Source organism: Octopus sinensis, linkage group LG14 (genome assembly GCF_006345805.1).
Source record: "Octopus sinensis linkage group LG14, ASM634580v1, whole genome shotgun sequence".
Lineage (NCBI taxonomy): Eukaryota > Metazoa > Mollusca > Cephalopoda > Octopoda > Octopodidae > Octopus > Octopus sinensis.
Window position 1 is genome coordinate 46,783,097 of NC_043010.1, and position 18,007 is coordinate 46,801,103.

An 18,007-nucleotide genomic window follows, 5' to 3' on the forward strand; every position below is an offset into this window, starting at 1 on the left:
TTTAGCAACAATATCCTTTGACTCTCCAAACTGTAGGGTAGACTCAAGTTTTATGCAAAATTCCATTACTTGATGAGAAGTTTTAAATTAAAAAAGATTTATATTGTACAGAAAGCCAAAGATGGAATTTACCAGTTTCAATTGTTCAAAGCATTCTGAAACTGAGTTAATTGATGTATCCAGTATTGCGAAATAAAAATTTATTTTGTAGCTTTGTTTACTAGCCTGGATAGGTTCAATTTTTTCCTTCATATGAGAATTGTTGTTTCTTTCTTCTAATGCACACTGGCTTTGCTTCAAATTCTGCACACATACCAAACTCATCAGCTACCTCACAAGCATCAACATGTACTTCTTCAAATTTTTTATCACTCCTGCAATCAATAACATAGTTTCTGGTTTGTTCAAGCTCTAAGTGCAGAGTCTATGGTTAAATCCTTTGACTGAAATTTTTTGATAGTAATGTTAATTTCAAATATACCAAAGAACTAATGAAGTTACAAAACTGAACTTGGAAATCTTGTTAGATAGATAGATACATACATACATACATAGATATAGCTGCATAACTACGGCTGTGTACCCCCACCTGACTGTTGCCTCATAACTTCCAGAAAAATATATACTTTTTAACAAAATTTTCAACAAATATATATGCTGTGGATGCAGAGTATATAGGGATTTATGGCAAAGAATTTTTCTGAGAGAGTGGGGAGAAGAGTTTTGGAAAATTCACACGATCCAACTTTTTTCCCTCACAACTTTCAGGAAAATGTATAGCTTTTAATGAAATTTAATACAAATCCCTTTTAAACAGAATGGATTATGATTATCATTTCTTTCTCACTGTTGAATGTATTGATGACAATTGCAACATGGAAGATATTTGTCATTGACAAAACTTGGCCAAGTTTTGTTAGTGAACAGGTTGCAGTTTCAAAGTGACAAAAATATTTTGATACAAAAGAAATTTAAATGAAGTGAAACTAACAGTTTTTATGCGTTGTTAAAACATTACAAATATCTTCCACACTGCAATTGTTTTTGTTTCAGCACACAATCTCAGATCAAGTCACTTGCCATGTAAGTACATCTCCGTAATGTATTGATGCTTTTCAATAAATAGATGCTAGTGTGAAAATGGAGAGTGGTTTGGGATGTGCAAGAAACAACAGCCAAATCTCCCTTGAATCGTACTCCTTTTCCTCTGAAAATTTTTACAATTATTTTTTTTAATTTTTTATCGAAAAGGCTCCTTCCAAGATTCTTACTTCTTTCAGTAAGTTATCATAGTTGTTTTCAAATAGTGAATTAAAACTTTAAAATGAAAACATTCAAAGAGAAAATGAGAGAATTTGCAAATGAAAACGAACAATTCTCCATTGCTACATCCATATCGGAAGTTGATATTGAAAAACCTTTTGAAAGAAGTGGATCATATACATAAGGCAATATTATTAATTTTTAAGAAAAAAATAAACTGAATACCCTATTATTTTTCTGGAATGAAATCATTTACACATGCCAATTATGGAGGTACTTCGTGCAGCCATTTTGGCATGAAAAGCAAATTCACACACAGCTCTATTTTATTATATAGATTACAAAAACAGTTTAAGTCAAGTTCAATATAATTGAGCACATTACTCAGACAAATATGACAGGTCTTACTCATAGAATTTGAATGGTTTCTTGAAGCAAAAATTATATGAGAATTTAATATAAATATTTATTAAATAATTATCAATCATATGATTAATATTAAGTGAAAAAGGAGTTAAAAATCCCATTTGGAATATGCCCATGCAAAAAAACTTCTTTTTAAAAACCTCCCTGGCTCCTCTGTGATTTAATTCCTGAGAAAAAATTCTCCACAAAAAGCAGTTATAGGCTGTATATATTAAATCATGGATCAGTCTGATTAGGGCCAACCAGCAGAGAAGCCAGAAAAACTATGAATTAACACTTCATTGTGCTTCAGACTTAGCTATTCATGTACACCATTCATCTTTTCTACCCACTATTCCTGAGAGAGTTGTTGGGGTAGAGTCCTGAGGTACCTCCTCTGTAGGATCCTATCAAAAACAACAGTCATTACACTTTCCAGCATCATTCCCAAGTGTAAACGTGATTGTAAATATTATCCAACCATCTCTTTCTCAGTCTATTCCCTAGGTTTCCTGTCAGTTGGCTCAGCTTGAAGAATCTGTCTTACAATTCTTTCCTGCAACATTCTAATCACATGTCCATAATATTGAAACTGTAACCTCTCAAAGCAGAGAAGTAGTGACTCAACCTGGACAAACTCTCTGATCTCTGAGCTATGCACACTATCAAGTAATTTTACCACAAGCTTCAAATTATTGAGAAATAAATACTTCCTTTAAATATGATATGGTAAAATGATGTTGGCAGTGGTACAGCATGGAGAGGGAAGTTGCATCAGGGAGAAGGACACTGCATCATAGATAAAAGAGCTAAGACACTTGCTTATTTTCTTTCTTGTTATTTTTCTTTCAGAGACAATAACTCTATCATTATATAACTATATATGTCTACACCAGATTGCTTATGAAACAAATAATTACTTATCATAATTAGATTAATATAAATTAACAGAATGCCACATTAACCCAATAACTATAAGGAGTTTCTTATCAATATAACCAGCAGAATTGGTAAGCAGTAACCTACCATTTCTTTATATTCTACTGAAAAGCTGTTATGTAATTCATATGAAAACAATACATCATCAACAATGGTAAAAAAAGAAAAAAAAAAAACCAACAAAAATGCACTTCAACACTTAACTGAAAGAAGAAACAATGAAGACTAAGGTCATAAAAATATATTGAATCAGAAGAATCAAGTAAATATTCTACAGAAATCTGAAGAATCTGACAGTTTAGATTTATTGCCTCATCAGAAATAGATTGGTTTACTGTGTTAGAAACTTTGTTGCTTGCCTATAAGACAGCGACAATGAAATAGTGGATAACAGTGGCAAAGCCAGTGTGTGTATGATAAGAATTTTGACAGAAAGCCAAGAAAATCAGTAACAAGTGAATTGGAATGTGGATTTAAGACTAAACACATCTATCAATGAAAGTTTATAAATACACAGACACATATATTCACTTGCGGGGACACACACACACATGAATACACACACACATATGAATACACACACATATATGCATGTACACACACATACACATATATATGCATACACACACATATATGCATACACACAAACACACACAAATATACATACACACACACATATATACATACACACACACATATATGCATACACACACACATATATATGTATATCTAATGCAGAAATCTCTGACCAAGGTATAAACGGTAGCTGCATGACATTGTGAAGTATATTTGCCACCTAAAGGTACCTAATCCTTACGGGTTGATGCTACTGTAGTTTGAAGCCCCAGGAAGACATCTCCAGCTGAAGAAGAAGTTTGCCAATGTCCAGCAACATGAGGATCAAAGAACTTAAGTATTTCAGATTGCAAGACAGTGTGTGACAGAAAATTGTTATGTCACAGGAGAGAAATGTGTTCACATGGATGATGGTACACTTGCTTCTAATGATTCAGAAAACAAAGAGGCTTGGAGAAGCTATTATGAAAGACCACTGAGCGTGGAGAATGAATGGGAGGAGGAGAACCTGCCAAATATTGACCCAGTAGAGGGACCAGCTATCTGAATAGACAGCACCCTGGTAGATAAAGCAATTAAGGGTATGAAGACAGGAAAAGCCCCCGGCCCATCAGGAATCACTGCTGAAATGCTTAAAACATCTGGTGGTGTGGGCTATGCCCTAGTCACCCATACTGTAAACCAGGAAGTTCATGATGGAGTCATACCCTATGACTGGCGTAGCAGTACCACAGTCAACTGCTACAAGGATAAAGGTAATGCTTTAGATAGAAACAACTACAGGGGTATCAAATTGCTGGATCAGGTGATGAAGGTCATAGAGAGGGTCATAGCCCAACTTATTAAGGAAAGAGTCTGCTTAGATGAGATGCAGTTCAGTTTTGTGCCAGGTAGAAGCACCACTGATGCTATATTCCTGATACGGCAAGTGCAGGAGAAATACCTAGCCAAAGATAAACCCCTATACTTGGCTTTTGTGGACTTGGAGAAAGCATTTCAACAGGGTCCCCTGATCCCTTATCTGGTGGGCAATGCAGAAACTGGGGATTAACTATTTATGAGGAGTTTGTAAATCAAGATTCCAAAATACAGTTTCAGTTTTATATCAATTATTACTGGAGTGACAATATATGGATCACTTCACCATCAATGGATGGTTCAACTTGGATACTTAGAGAAAGAATATAGCTCATAATTCACATACTTGTCATCGTCATATATCACATGCCCTGTAGCACATTGAATACACTACAATGGAAGTCTTCCTGATTAAGAGCGATTTCTCCAGCTGCCTTGCCATTCTTGCCCAGCCATCTTGTGACATTGTCCATCCACTGCATTTTTTTGGTCTGCTTCTTGATCAACTACTTTATACTCTTCTTTCCATGATAATGCTTTCCAGACCTCAGCTTCTTTGAATATGGCCATAATAGATGAGCTTTCAATATTCACACACACACACACACAAGCGCACCCGCGCACGTGTACACACACACACATACACACAATCTGGTTGGCATACAGAGAGATAAAAAAGACAGGTGTACAAACAAAAAGAAAGAGCACCCAACATGTTTCCTAGAGTTTATATTTATTTGTGTTAGCAGTTTTCGTCACTTCTGTACAGCTTTTAAGTAATGTGATTCTGAGTCAAACAGTTAACATGAATGAATTAATGAATGTATGAATGAATGAGAGAGAGAGAGTGTGTGTGTGTGTGTGTGTATGTATGCACATATATATCTTTGTGTGTCTCTACATATGTACATATGCATATTTGTGTATGTGTGAGTTTGTGTGTTATATAAAACAAAAATTAGCTGAAAGAAATAACACAGTATCCAGTGGTATGAATTTGGACAACCAAACTAAATACAAAATAAATTCTTGATTTATTGAAATTGTTTTTGCTTCAAGAGAAGGTAAACAAACACCTAGTAGCAATTACCAGTGACTCTGCAGGAGATTGGAGATAATCTCAAGTAATCAACAATTTTGATTAAGCATGCATTATCTCACAAGTTTGAGATTTCGATAATGTGACTGTTTATTTTTACACTGACATTGAAGGGTAAGTGTGAAAGGCAAGTCTTAATGTAAAACAGGAAGAATATTTTGGCCAGATATAACTAATTTAAATGCTAAAGGGTTAAGGAAAAGAGTCTTTTTCCTGAAGACAAAAGAATGTTTTTGTTGTCCAAATTCATGCCATAGACCACTCTAAATTGTTTCTATTAGCTCATTCTCATTCTAATTATGCAAATTACTCTAAGCAATAAATGTTCTCAGTTCTTTGTATACGTATCTTATGTCTGGCAGGAGTCAAGATAGGACAACTGCCATGCTGATGATACCTATTGAAGTAAAAGCACATGTTCATAGCTGTCCTCTTGTCTCTAGGAAAAAACAGTCTCTTCCTTAATGGCAAGTTAATTCCAGAGACTCAATGATTACTTTATGTAGTCTCTCTTTCGTGCCTTTCCCAAACTGATTTGTTCTTGTTAACATTGGAAGACATTTTCAGTAAGTGATAAACAATAAATCACCATCATCAGCATCATATTAACGTCCACTTTTCCATGCTTGCATGGGTCAGATAGAGTTTATTGAGGTACGTTTCCTATGGCCAGACATCATTCTTGTCGCCAACCCTCACCTGCTTCCAAGCCAGGTAATATTCCCCATGGCCAGACATGTTCTTATAGAGTATGGAAATGACTGACCCTGCATGTATGACAGTGACAACCATTTTACAGCTTTACAATAACAAGACAATAAGTCAAAAATATACACACACTCACACAGATACTGGGTGAGCCAAAAGTTATGCATCAAAACATTTGCTGTTTTATTTATATTACATTTATTATTATTATTATTATTATTTATTTTGTTCATCAAGTAGAATTACATGTGCATTCATCATTATTTTATGCAGAAAAATTGAAACATCTTTGACAATTCCAGAGTGTACTGGACTTATTTTGTGCATGACTTTTGACCCACCCTATTTAGGTATACACACACACACACACACAACAACAACAACAACAACAACAGATATATATATATATATATATATATATACACAGGGTGCGATGGGTAAATTGTCACCATTTTATATTTTTAATTTCCCACAACTGCATTGTTTGTTTTTGATTTTGTCAACTAACAGTATGGTAAGGTCAGTTAGGTACCATCTGTAAGAAAAACAGCCCCATGACACAATTCCTCAGCCAGAAATTTGGAAAGGACATGCTGTGCTGCTTGGCATTCATGCCAGAAGCTCCAAACATTTCAGAGTGTTTGAGTGTCAATCTGAGGAAATGTACCGAGAGTGATAAAAATCAAACATCCAGTCAACATCATGGTGTTTGGAGTGATCGCTAGTGATAGCAATGTTATGCCTCTGTTCTTCTTCCCACATGGCCTCTTCCCACATGGCCTCATTCAACACAGAGGCCCACAGCAAGTGCCTGGAGGAGGTGGTACTGCCCAGGGTTAAAAGGGTGGCTGCTGGAAGACCCTTTGTCTGGCAACAGGACTCTGCACCATACCACATAAGCAGAAGAACCCAATCATGGCTGTCAGATAATTTCTGCGACCACATCACCCCTAACATCTGGCCACCTAACTCCCCAGACTGCAACCCCCTTGATAATGTGTGGGGCGTAGTTGAGCAAGAGAGCAACAAAATTCTTTGTAACACCAAAGATGAACTGAAGGCAAGGATTATGGCAGCATTCACCAAACTCTCTCTCTATATAAAATTCTTTGTCTCTCTATCTGTTTGTTTCCTATATATTCTCAAATGGTTCGACCAAATCAAATCAAATTTTACAAGATAATAGTATTAGACCATGCTAGTGTCAACATGTAATTTTTATTTTCATTTGGATTAAAACAATATAACTTTTTATAGTCAACTATAGTAAAGGACATTTTATACCACCACTACCACCATCACAACATAACATTTTGTATATGAGTGTTGGTGTGTTTGCATGTTCATTATGTACATTAGGTACATGGGTAGTCACTGTTATTTCCTATTTGCTTACTGCTAGAAAGTATGAAAAATAGCTAATATTTTCTTCAAACTTTGCTTTTGTTACATTTATTCAAACACCAAAAAATCCCTTTCAACACATGGCTATGATGCTCCCCCACTATTTACAATCAGAACTGAACATATTGTCAGCCACTAAGAGACATGATCAAGTGCTAAAGGTCAAGCAACTGGCAAGCAAATCTGTGGTATTGAGCAGAATATTTGCTATAATGTTTCTGCTTCAGCAACTCAGTGCTGAATCTGTCTGAAATGAAATGGAAAATTGGTCAGTTTCAAAACATTGATGTCCGGGACACAAAAGCAAAATTTGAAGGGAATAGTAGTCATCTCCTTTGATTTTTAGATAGAAGCAAATAGGAAATAACACTTACTGACCAAAGACAAAACAATAAAATTAAAACTTTGTTACACAGTGTAATCAGAAGTGTTCCACCCAAGATCACTCTTCCATTTCAGTATCTTGTTGTTGTTATTGCTGCTGTTAATGGTGGTAATGGGATCATCATCATCATCATCATCACTATCGTTATTATTATTGTTGTCAATAACCAGTAACAATGGTGATGGTGGTAGTGATTTTTGAAATGTTTTGAAATAGTATCTAATAAAAAAACTGGAGTTGGATCAAGCTCTAATGACAATAAACTTACAACCCCACCTGTCTCTCTCTCTCTCCCTCTCTCTATCTCTTTCACTCTCTCTCTCTCTCTCTCACACCATGTGTTTATGTTGTGTGTGTGTGTGTGTGTGTAGCTATTTATCATGGCCATCACCAATAAAGTACAAAGTAGTTCACAGGACTTGCTCCTTCACTCTGGCAAGTTACCACTCACACTACTCTAACAGTAAATCAATTATAAAAAAAGGTTGCAGGGAATTTTCAATGATGCCAGCCTATTTGAGAAGCTTTGAAGCTCTACGTGCAAAAATACTCACATCTTTCAAGAACTAACAAGTATTAGTAGATATTTCCAGCAGTGTGTCAGAAAAATATGTGAAGCCACTAATTGAAGCAAACACATACACACACTTACATATATTGCCCAGCATACACACACATGCAGACAGACATATAATATATTTGCACATACATGTATACACACATACATAAGTATATACACACATACACATACATAAGCATATACATGAATCTATACCAATATATTTGTGTTTGTATGTGTGCATATTTATGTGTATATATATCGTGTATATATACATATACATTATACATATTTATAACGTGGTGCTTCAGCATGGCCACAGTCAAATGACTGAAACAAATAAAAGAATATGCATGCATATATATGTGCATATATAATGCACACACACATATAAAGTTCAATGCCTTAGAGATGAGTACTTTATCTCATTGAGCATGAAACTTCTTATTGTGAGGCATTGTACTTTCCAACATTCCCAATACTAAGTGTGTGTGTAATATTTATCTATTACTATAATAAAACACTAAGTGTGTCCCTGTTGGTCACATTGTACACTGTAGGGAAAGAAGAGTAAAACAACAGACAAAGTGGGAGTGAGTGGCAGTGAGAGATACTAAAGCAAGCAGAATTTAAAGATTTTGCTCTGAAGATGGCTAGGGAAAGAAGAATAAGACAACAAATGGAGGGACAGTGACTGACAGTCAGAGGCGGTGAACTGTATTGAGCTCTGAATTCACCAGTATTTTAATGAAAATGAAATTAAATATTTATTGTAAATTATATTTATCAATTTTACACACACACAGAGAAGTGTTGCAAAAAAAAAAAAAAGAAATATAACATGTGGCTTCATTGACCGAGGTTACCGTGGTCTTTTCCGTAGGCTTTTCTTTCCACGGGTAAACCTCACCTGTCCTCCCCTTTACACTTCATATTGACATTTCTGTGATTACGATCCCTATTGATCAATTTTTTTTTCCTCTCCCCTTTTCTTTTTTTCCTCTCCCCCCCTTTTTTTAAAATCCTCCCCTTTTTTGTCCTCTTTCTTTCCTTTTACGATCCCTTTTGATCGAAAACCAACCGCCTCTTTTTTACCCCAAAAGAAAAGCTCTACCTTGTAATTTGTTCTGTCTGTGTGCAGCCCTGTGTGGCTAATAAAGAAACATATCTATTACTTTAACTTCATCCCACAGGGGGAGGTGGTCTCCATTTTTCAATACATGATCAGCTATACCTGATTTATCAATATTTCTTGTGTCACAGCTTTTCGTCTAGCCTTATTTTGAGGGCGCGGGATATTTCGCCTTTATATAACCTACCACATCTGCATGGGATGGAGTACACGCAGTCTTTCGTCATATTCTCTTCTATTGGTAGTTTTACTCAGAGATATAATTATTGCTAATATACACTCCAGATAATATTACCATCCCGTGAAGTGAACACTGAATCATCCACTGGAGGAATTTAGAGTGTGAGTGACAACTCTTAGTAGCCTTAACCTGGGACACAACTGAGAGGTACCCCGATATCCACCCAGATAATATATCCCTCTAAACTCACACATTCACATCCACACATCTACCAAATCCACACATCTACCAAATCCACTCACAAGGTTTTTAGTTGGCCTGAGGCCATAGTAGAAAATATTTGCCCAAGGTGCCACATAGTGAGACTGAGTCCAGAACCATGTAGTTGGGAAGCAAGCTTCTTAACACACCTACAGCCATTATTTTTACATATACCATGGTCAAGCTTGTAGTGGAGGATTTCATAGACAGAATCATGATTAATTTGTAGATTATTTGTCATTTCAGGACCATGAATCAGACTCATTCAGTGCAGTGATCAGCACAGAAAAATAATCAAGCAAGTCTCCTTCTCAGTATGTGACACATATGCAACCCATTTTGAAGTTTTCAATCTAATCATAGAAATTCAATTAGCAACAAACTCTTCCCATATTGTGGTGAAAACCTTCAATGCATTTCATCTGCAGATACACTTTCAGTAACACAGAAAATGGATTACTACTCTTCTTTTGAATAAACAGAAAATTAATTGATTATGGTGAGTGCAATAATAACAACTTAAATTCAAACCTGAACTGTAGTGACTGAAAGAAAACCATGTATAATAATGCTTGCATAAATAATTTTCCCACCAACAGGAAAACAGTTATAAGTGCATTGTGGTGTGCACTGTGGATAATTAATTACTTGCCCTCATTTATACACACATACCTGCCTGAACCAACCAACCAACCAACCCATCTGCCTGCACATCTACCTGCCTACCTACATACATACAACACTTAATACATATTAGGGATAAAGCAGCGAGCTAGCAGAAACATTAGCACACCAGGCAAGATGCTTAGCAGTATTTTGTTTGTCTTTACATTCTGAGTTCAAATTCCGCTGAGGTCGACTTTGCCTTTCATCCTTTCAGGGTCGATAAATTAAGTACCAGTTGTGTACTGGGGTCGATCTAATCGACTGGCCCCCTCCCCCAAAACGTCAGGCCTTGTGCCTAAAGTATAAAAGAATGCATATTAGGGAAATTAAATATTTGTATTAACTTTATGATTCAGACTAGTAAATTTGAATCAAAGAGAGGGCATCCAACCATAAAATGCTACTTCAACCAAGTCCCTGTCCAATCGGTGCTAGCATGGAAAATGGATGTTAAATAAATGAATGGATGAATAAATTAACTATATCATCACCATCATCATTTTGGCATCCACTTTTCCATGTTTGCATGGATCAGACAGAAACTACTGAGGCAGATTTTCAATGGCCAGGTACCCTTCCTGTCACCAATCCTCACCTGTGTCCAAGCAAGGTAATATTTTCCCATAGTCAGACAAGTTTCTCATGGAAGACTAAAAATGAACAAGATCACTTGTAAGATGGTGATGCTTATTTACAGCCATCGTGTGATGTCGAGGCAAGAGTATACACACATGTATATCTATATACTAGCAGGATACTCATCACAAGAACTAGATGTCTCCCTTTTTAGTAATTCTAAATGTTCTTGCTTTAAGTCTTATCTCATTTTCTCCTTTTGTTTCATTTTTACATTCATTTTATTTTATATTTACTTCCACTTTTCTTATTATTCTGACTCACTTTATTTCTTAATTTCCTCTCTCTCTCTCTCTCTCTCTCTCTCTCTCTAACTCTCTTTGGACATAGACAGACAGATACACAGTTGGACAGACGTTCAGACAGGCAGACAGACAGACACTTCCCTCTTTTTTTTTTGTCACACTGAAAATCTGCCTTTACATCTTCCTTCCATATCCCAGCATTTTGCCTCTTCCCCATATACACAAACATTATCATATTACTTCTCTAATTCTACCATTCTATTGTACAGAACTAGCTTTCTACTTTCCACAACTCTTTTCCTAAACTATATCTTCTTCTCTCAGACTTTCACTCATCTCTCTCTCTCTCTCTCCTTATATTTCATTATTTGCTCACATGACTACTTGTCTCATTTGCTACTGACTTTCCCCACTCACTCTGTTTATTTCTCACCTCTCTATGTATCTATCTAATCTACCTCTTATTTAAAAACATTCTTTTTCTATCTTCTAACTTTCTCACCAGAGCCACTGCTTCCTCTCTCTATGTTTATAAAACCTGATTGAAAGAGTGAAACTAAACAACAAAAAAAGATGGAGATATGATTTAGTGTTATATATATATATATATATATATATATGGAGAGAGAGACAGAGAGAGACAGAGAGAGACAGAGAGAGAAGATAATGAGAAAGTGAAAAGCTGAAATTATAAACATGCAACTAGTGAACCATCATTACTTCAATGGGAGCCAGGGTGGAACTGACAGCCAAAGAGAATGAGAATGGTTGCTGTCAGGTGTAATGTAATTTCTCCTCCAGTTTTCATTCATTTCTGCATGGTTGCCATCGACTCATGTATAAGAGGTCTAAGATGCCGCACTGTTATTTACAATGGTAATAATATAACAATTAATTCTTGGATCGGTTTTCAAGAAAATATGCTATTCTCTAATTGTAAAGTTTCCTTTGCTGTCTTTTCTAGGTATAAGTAGGCCACAGAAATCTGATTGCATCATCAGGAGATAATAGTTGAGTTTTAATGACTGGCTGGTGTGAGGGGGATGAATGATCATTGTCAGTGTTGTAAAATGTGTGGAAGGATGGTGTCACATTCGCAGTCACTGGATTCTGGGTTTATATGTTCTTTCCCTGAAAGACACCTTTTTTCACAGAGCATAGTTATTTGACTCAGTTTGTCTTAATAAAACCCTGACAAACAGACATACAGATAGACAAACTGAAAACAGCAAAATTTTTAAAAAAACAAGAGGAAAAAAAAGAAAGATTGTGAGTGTGTAGGTGTGTGATGCATGAGTGAATGTGCATTTGTATGTAGATGAGTGCATGTATATCTTTGTGTCTTCACAGAAGTAGATGTTTATGTTTGTATGGATGTGCTGTTAGGGTAGTCCCAGTTAGAATGTTTTTGAGTATGGATTTGGACAATAAGAGTTGTCTACTATTTGTGTATGTTCATATATGCGACAAAGTCATGAAGGCGATCTCAAAACACAGTCATACAAAGGAGATGACAAAAGACCAATATATCTGGCACCTTGCTGTACTCAAGAAGACCCATCTGTCACAGTAGAATTGATACTGGTGCTGGTGCCACATAAAAAGTACTGGTACTATATAAAAAGCACTGGTGCTGGTGTTACATTAAAAGCACGGGTGCCGGTGTCACATAAAAAGCACCAAGTACACTTTATGCAGTGGTTGGTCTTAGAAAAAGCATCCAACCATAGAAACCATTCCAGAACAGACAATGGACCCTGGTGTGGCCGCTGGCCTTGCTATAGTCAAACCATCCAATCCATACCAGCATAGAAAACGGACATTAAATGATAGTTATGATGTGCGTGTATGTGCTTGTGTGTGTGCTTGTGTGTGTGCATGTAACATCATCATCATTGTTTAACATCCATCTTCCACGCATGCATAAGTAGGATGGTATATAGGAGCCAGCCAGGTAGAAGACTACCCAAGGCTATTGTGTCTGTTTTGGCAGGGTTTTTACAGCTGGATACTCTTCCAAATGCCAACCACTTTACAGTGTGGACTGGATGCTTTTTACATGGAACCAGTACCAACATTGTCACCAAGTAACTTGCAAGACAAGGTATTTTGAGAGGGGTGGGGGATTTTGGAGGAGGACATCTTGTGTCAGATGATGAAACGTTAGAATGTGACAGAAAAATAGAGAGGCATAAATAGGTATCTTGCTATAGAAGAGGTACATGGTTACCCAGAGAGAGGGGGGGAAGGAGAGAGAAAGATAGGGAAAGAGAGTGAAAAGAAGAGAGAGGGGAGAGGTACAAGAAAGAGGACAGAAACAGGTGTGCTGATGTAAAGGAGATACTTGGTTACCTAGCCAGAGGGGGAAAACAAAAGAAGGAGAGGGTGAGTGATCAAGAATGAGTGTAAAAACAGGTGTACTACTGCAGAGGAGATACATGGCTACCTAGCCAGAAGGAAGAGTAAGAGAAACAGAGAGAGAGAGAGAGAGAGAGAGAGAGAATGGGAAACAACAGGAGAGAGATGGTGATGAAGTGCCAGGGTATACACACAAGTAACAAGGATCAGAGCACAGATGTGATGGTAAAGTAAGGAAGAGAGGGATAAATGGTGGCAATTGCCAGGGCATGCCCTCAAGGTACGGAGGTCATAATATATGCAGCAGCCAAGTATTACCAAGAAGGCACGAGTAGGGAATGGGGATTGCAGTGACTGGCGAAACCTGCGTATAAAGATGGAGTAAGGGAAAGGAGTGATACAGTGAGAAGGGCAGTGAGAGCAAGGTAGGAAGGTGGTTGACACTCATAGTGTATGAAGAGAAAATGTGAGGAAGAGAAAAATGCAGTTTAGAAGAGGAGATGTAGTTCAGTTTTTGGGGGTAGGGTGTGAGGAAAGTTTGTTACTTGTGGGTGGGACACAACACTTCTAGCACTCAGTTTGACACTGACGTGGGTGGGTCTTCTCTAAAACCTTATATTGCCAAACATCTTAGTCCATTGTTATTTCCTCTGTGAGCCCTAACATCCTGAGATCAGTCCTCACCACTTCATCCCATGTCTTCCAAGGTCTCCCTCTTCCACAGGTACCATCCACTTTCAATGATAGATACTTCTGTATACAGCTGTCTTCATTTATACGCATCACATGTCCAAACCAATGCATTCTCCTCTCCTGCATGCCACATTTAATTCCTCTTATGTCTAACTTTTCGCCCAAACCAGTTACACTTTGTCGGTCATGCACACTGATGTTGCAAATCCAATGGAGCATACTACCTTCATTCCTCTCCAGTCTACACATGCCCTCCACATTCAGAGCCCATATCTCACTACCATGGAATTTAGCCGTTTGTACACAAGCATCATACAATCTACCATTCACTCTGAGAGAGAGCTCTTTTGTTGCCAACAGAGGTAATAGCTCTCTGAACTTCCTCCATCATATTCTTATTCTTATTCTAGAAACAGTAGCATGCTGGGCAAAATGCTTAGCAGTAGTTCGTCTGTCTTTACATTCTGAGTACAAATTCTGTCCACCTGGTTAACAATATATTTACATATATACTAAATCATACATGTCATAGCATTACTATATGTTTTAAAAGAAAGCAATACAAGCCAATGAAAGAGAAGGTAAGCTCTACAAAATCAGTCAAACTACCAGGTAAAACAACAGCAAAATCACCCTCAAACGACATTAAACCTTTAAAATTTATATATATATATACATATATATATATATATATATAAGGAGAGTTTACAAAAAAAACAAAAGATGAAGACAAGTGATGTACAAAACAAACAGATGTATTAGTATAATGCTCAGGAATAGAAAAAAGTCTTTAATGTTTCGAGCCTACGCTCTTCTACAGAAAGGGACACAGAAAAAACAAGGAGAGAAACAAGGAAAGAAAAAAAGGAGAGAAAAAAAATGTATGTAGTGGCTGACGATCTATCATGGCGACCACAACACCAGCACCTGTTCTGGTAATGTTTTTTCTATATGTCGCTGGCAAGGAGATGAGTTGCTGCTATCTCTAGTGGTCAAGTGGTCATCATTGACAAGACCAAGGAAAGTTGAAATCATGTGATCTAGTGGTCTTAGCACTGAAGATGGTGGAGACTTATCTCCCTGCTAGCAATATAAACAAGCATGTATTTTGCACCAAAAGCCTATATGAGATTTTCTCTCATGGTATCTATCACAGTATAGTTTGTTCTAACAGAAGATCCATGTTTAAGCAGAGATAAATATTACCTTTCAGTATTAATACAGCCTCTGTTACTTATATAAACTTTTTTAAAACCTTTAAAAGGTAAGAAAACACTGAACAGTGCAATTGTAGATATACAAAAAAGGTGAAACACATTTGTTCATGGGTTGGTTAAACCAAGGCTGACCTAGGGTTAAAACCAAAGAAGACAATGTTAAAAATACATAAAATTTCAGATAATGAGTATAGAATAAGGGTCAAATTAAAAGAGAAACTTCACTTCAAATAGTCTCTTTGTACTCTTTTACTCTTCTACTTGTTTCAGTCATTTACTGTGGCCATGCTGGAGCACCACCTTTAGTTGAGCAACTTGACCCCGGGTCTTATTCTTTTGTAAGCCCAGTACTTATTCTATCGGTCTCTTTGCCGAACTGCTAAGTAACGGGGACATAAACACACCAGCATCGGTTGCCAAGCGACATTGGGAGGGGACAAACACAGACACACACACACATATATATATATATATATATATACATATATATGACGGGCTTCTTTCAGTTTCCGTCTACCAAATCCACTCACAAGGCTTTGGTCGGCCCGAGGCTATAGTAGAAGACACTTGCCCAAGGTGCCACGCAGTGGGACTGAACCCGGAACCATGTGGTTCGTAAACAAGCTACTTACCACACAGCCACTCCTGCGCCTATGTATTTAAACTTCTTAATAAAAATATAAACCCACCATTTCAACTGAACAATACTGAATCTACATAAAGCATCTCGGATCATTCAAACATAAACATACAAAATACACAGCATTCTCATTTTGAATTATATATTATTAGCAAATGATGTTATATAAACAAGGCCCAGAAAATACGTAAACAAACTTGAAAATATTGAATGTGAAAATTTTGACTGGAGACAAAAATAAAAGAAAAAAAAGTAAACAAGAAATTAAACACTGGTAAAAGTTTCAGAACAGTTCTTGGAGGGTGCCATATATATAGGCGCAGGAGTGGCTGTGTGGTAAGTAGCTCGTTTACCAACCACATGGTTCCGGGTTCAGTCCCACTGCGTGGCACCTTGGGCAAGTGTCTTCTACTATAGCCTCGGGCCGACCAAAGCCTTGTGAGTGGATTCGGTAGACGGAAACTGAAAGAAGCCCATCGTATATATGTATATATATATATTATATATATATATATATATATATATATATATATATATATATATATATGCATGTGTGTGTTTGTGTGTCTGTGTTTGTCCCCCTAGCATTGCTTGACAACCAATGCTGGTGTGTTATGTCCCCATTACTTAGCGGTTCAGCAAAAGAGACTGATAGAATAAGTACTGGGCTTACAAAAGAATAAGTCCCGGGGTCGAGTTGCTCGATTAAAGGCAGTGCTCCAGCATGGCCGCAGTCAAATGACTGAAACAAGTAAAAGAGAGAGAGTAAAGAGTATAGCTACATTTACACTTTATGTTAGGATATAATTTATGTGTTTGACTTACCCTACTTATAGCTGGAGGAAGCGCAAACATCTGGAAGAAGTTCACCTGAAATGAAGAGAAAAGTGAAGACAGTCAATAAAGACAGAAGTTATCAAAAGTAGTGGAGAAACAAATGAGATTATGATTGTCTTGCAGTTGAACTTCCTATATTTTTTCCAGTTTTCTTTTTAACTGCTCTTACATTGCTTATTCCGTGATAACATGGCTTAGATAGTTATGAAAAATTTGGCTATTTATGCCTATGAAGTGTAGAAAAAAATGGCACCTATTTTTTGCAACTCTATATAATGAAAGCATGTAAATTATTTCAAAAACAAAAAAAATTGCATTTAATTGTTAAACCATACAAATTTTTCAACATAGCTTCTTCCTGACATTGATCATCACTGCAACACAATATCAAAATTATGCATGTCTGATTAATATTATTAGGGTGGTAGGGTTATTAGGGTGAGCTGACAGAAACATTAGCATGCTGGGCAAAATGCTTTGCAGTATTTCATCTATCTTTACGTTCAGAGTTCAAATTCTACTGAGGTCAACTTTGCTTTCATCCTTTCAGGGTCAATAAATTAAGTACCTTTTTCTTTACTACCCACAAGGGGCTAAACACAGAGAGGACAAACAAGGACAGACAAACTGATTAAGTCGATTATATCGACCCCAGTGCGTAACTGGTACTTATTTAATCGACCCCGAAAGGATGAAAGGCAAAGTTGACCTCGGCGGATTTTGAACTCAGAACGTAGCGGTAGACGAAATACCGCTAAGCATTTCGCCTGGCGTGCTAACGTTTCTGCCAGCTCGCCAATAAATTAAGTACCAGTTGCATACTGGGGTCGATCTAATTGATTGGCCCCACCTCCCCAAGAATTTCGGGCCTTGTGCCTAGAGAAGAAAAGAATATTATTTGGATGGTGATCTGGCAGAATCACTAGCATGCCAGGCAAAATGCTT

The 18,007-nt window shown here is 36.9% G+C and overlaps 1 protein-coding gene across 3 annotated transcripts in view; it reads right to left on the bottom strand.

Annotated features, from left to right (window-relative positions):
• The window catches only part of LOC115219336 (enolase 4-like), a 179,093-nt gene that overhangs the window by 130,949 nt on the left and 30,137 nt on the right, over positions 1 to 18,007 (bottom strand). For all 3 annotated transcript variants that reach the window (XM_029789497.2, XM_036508984.1, XM_036508983.1), the window contains exon 3: positions 17,051 to 17,095. In XM_029789497.2, coding sequence (XP_029645357.1) covers positions 17,051 to 17,095 — 45 coding nt within the window. The remainder of the gene's footprint in view (positions 1 to 17,050; positions 17,096 to 18,007) is intronic.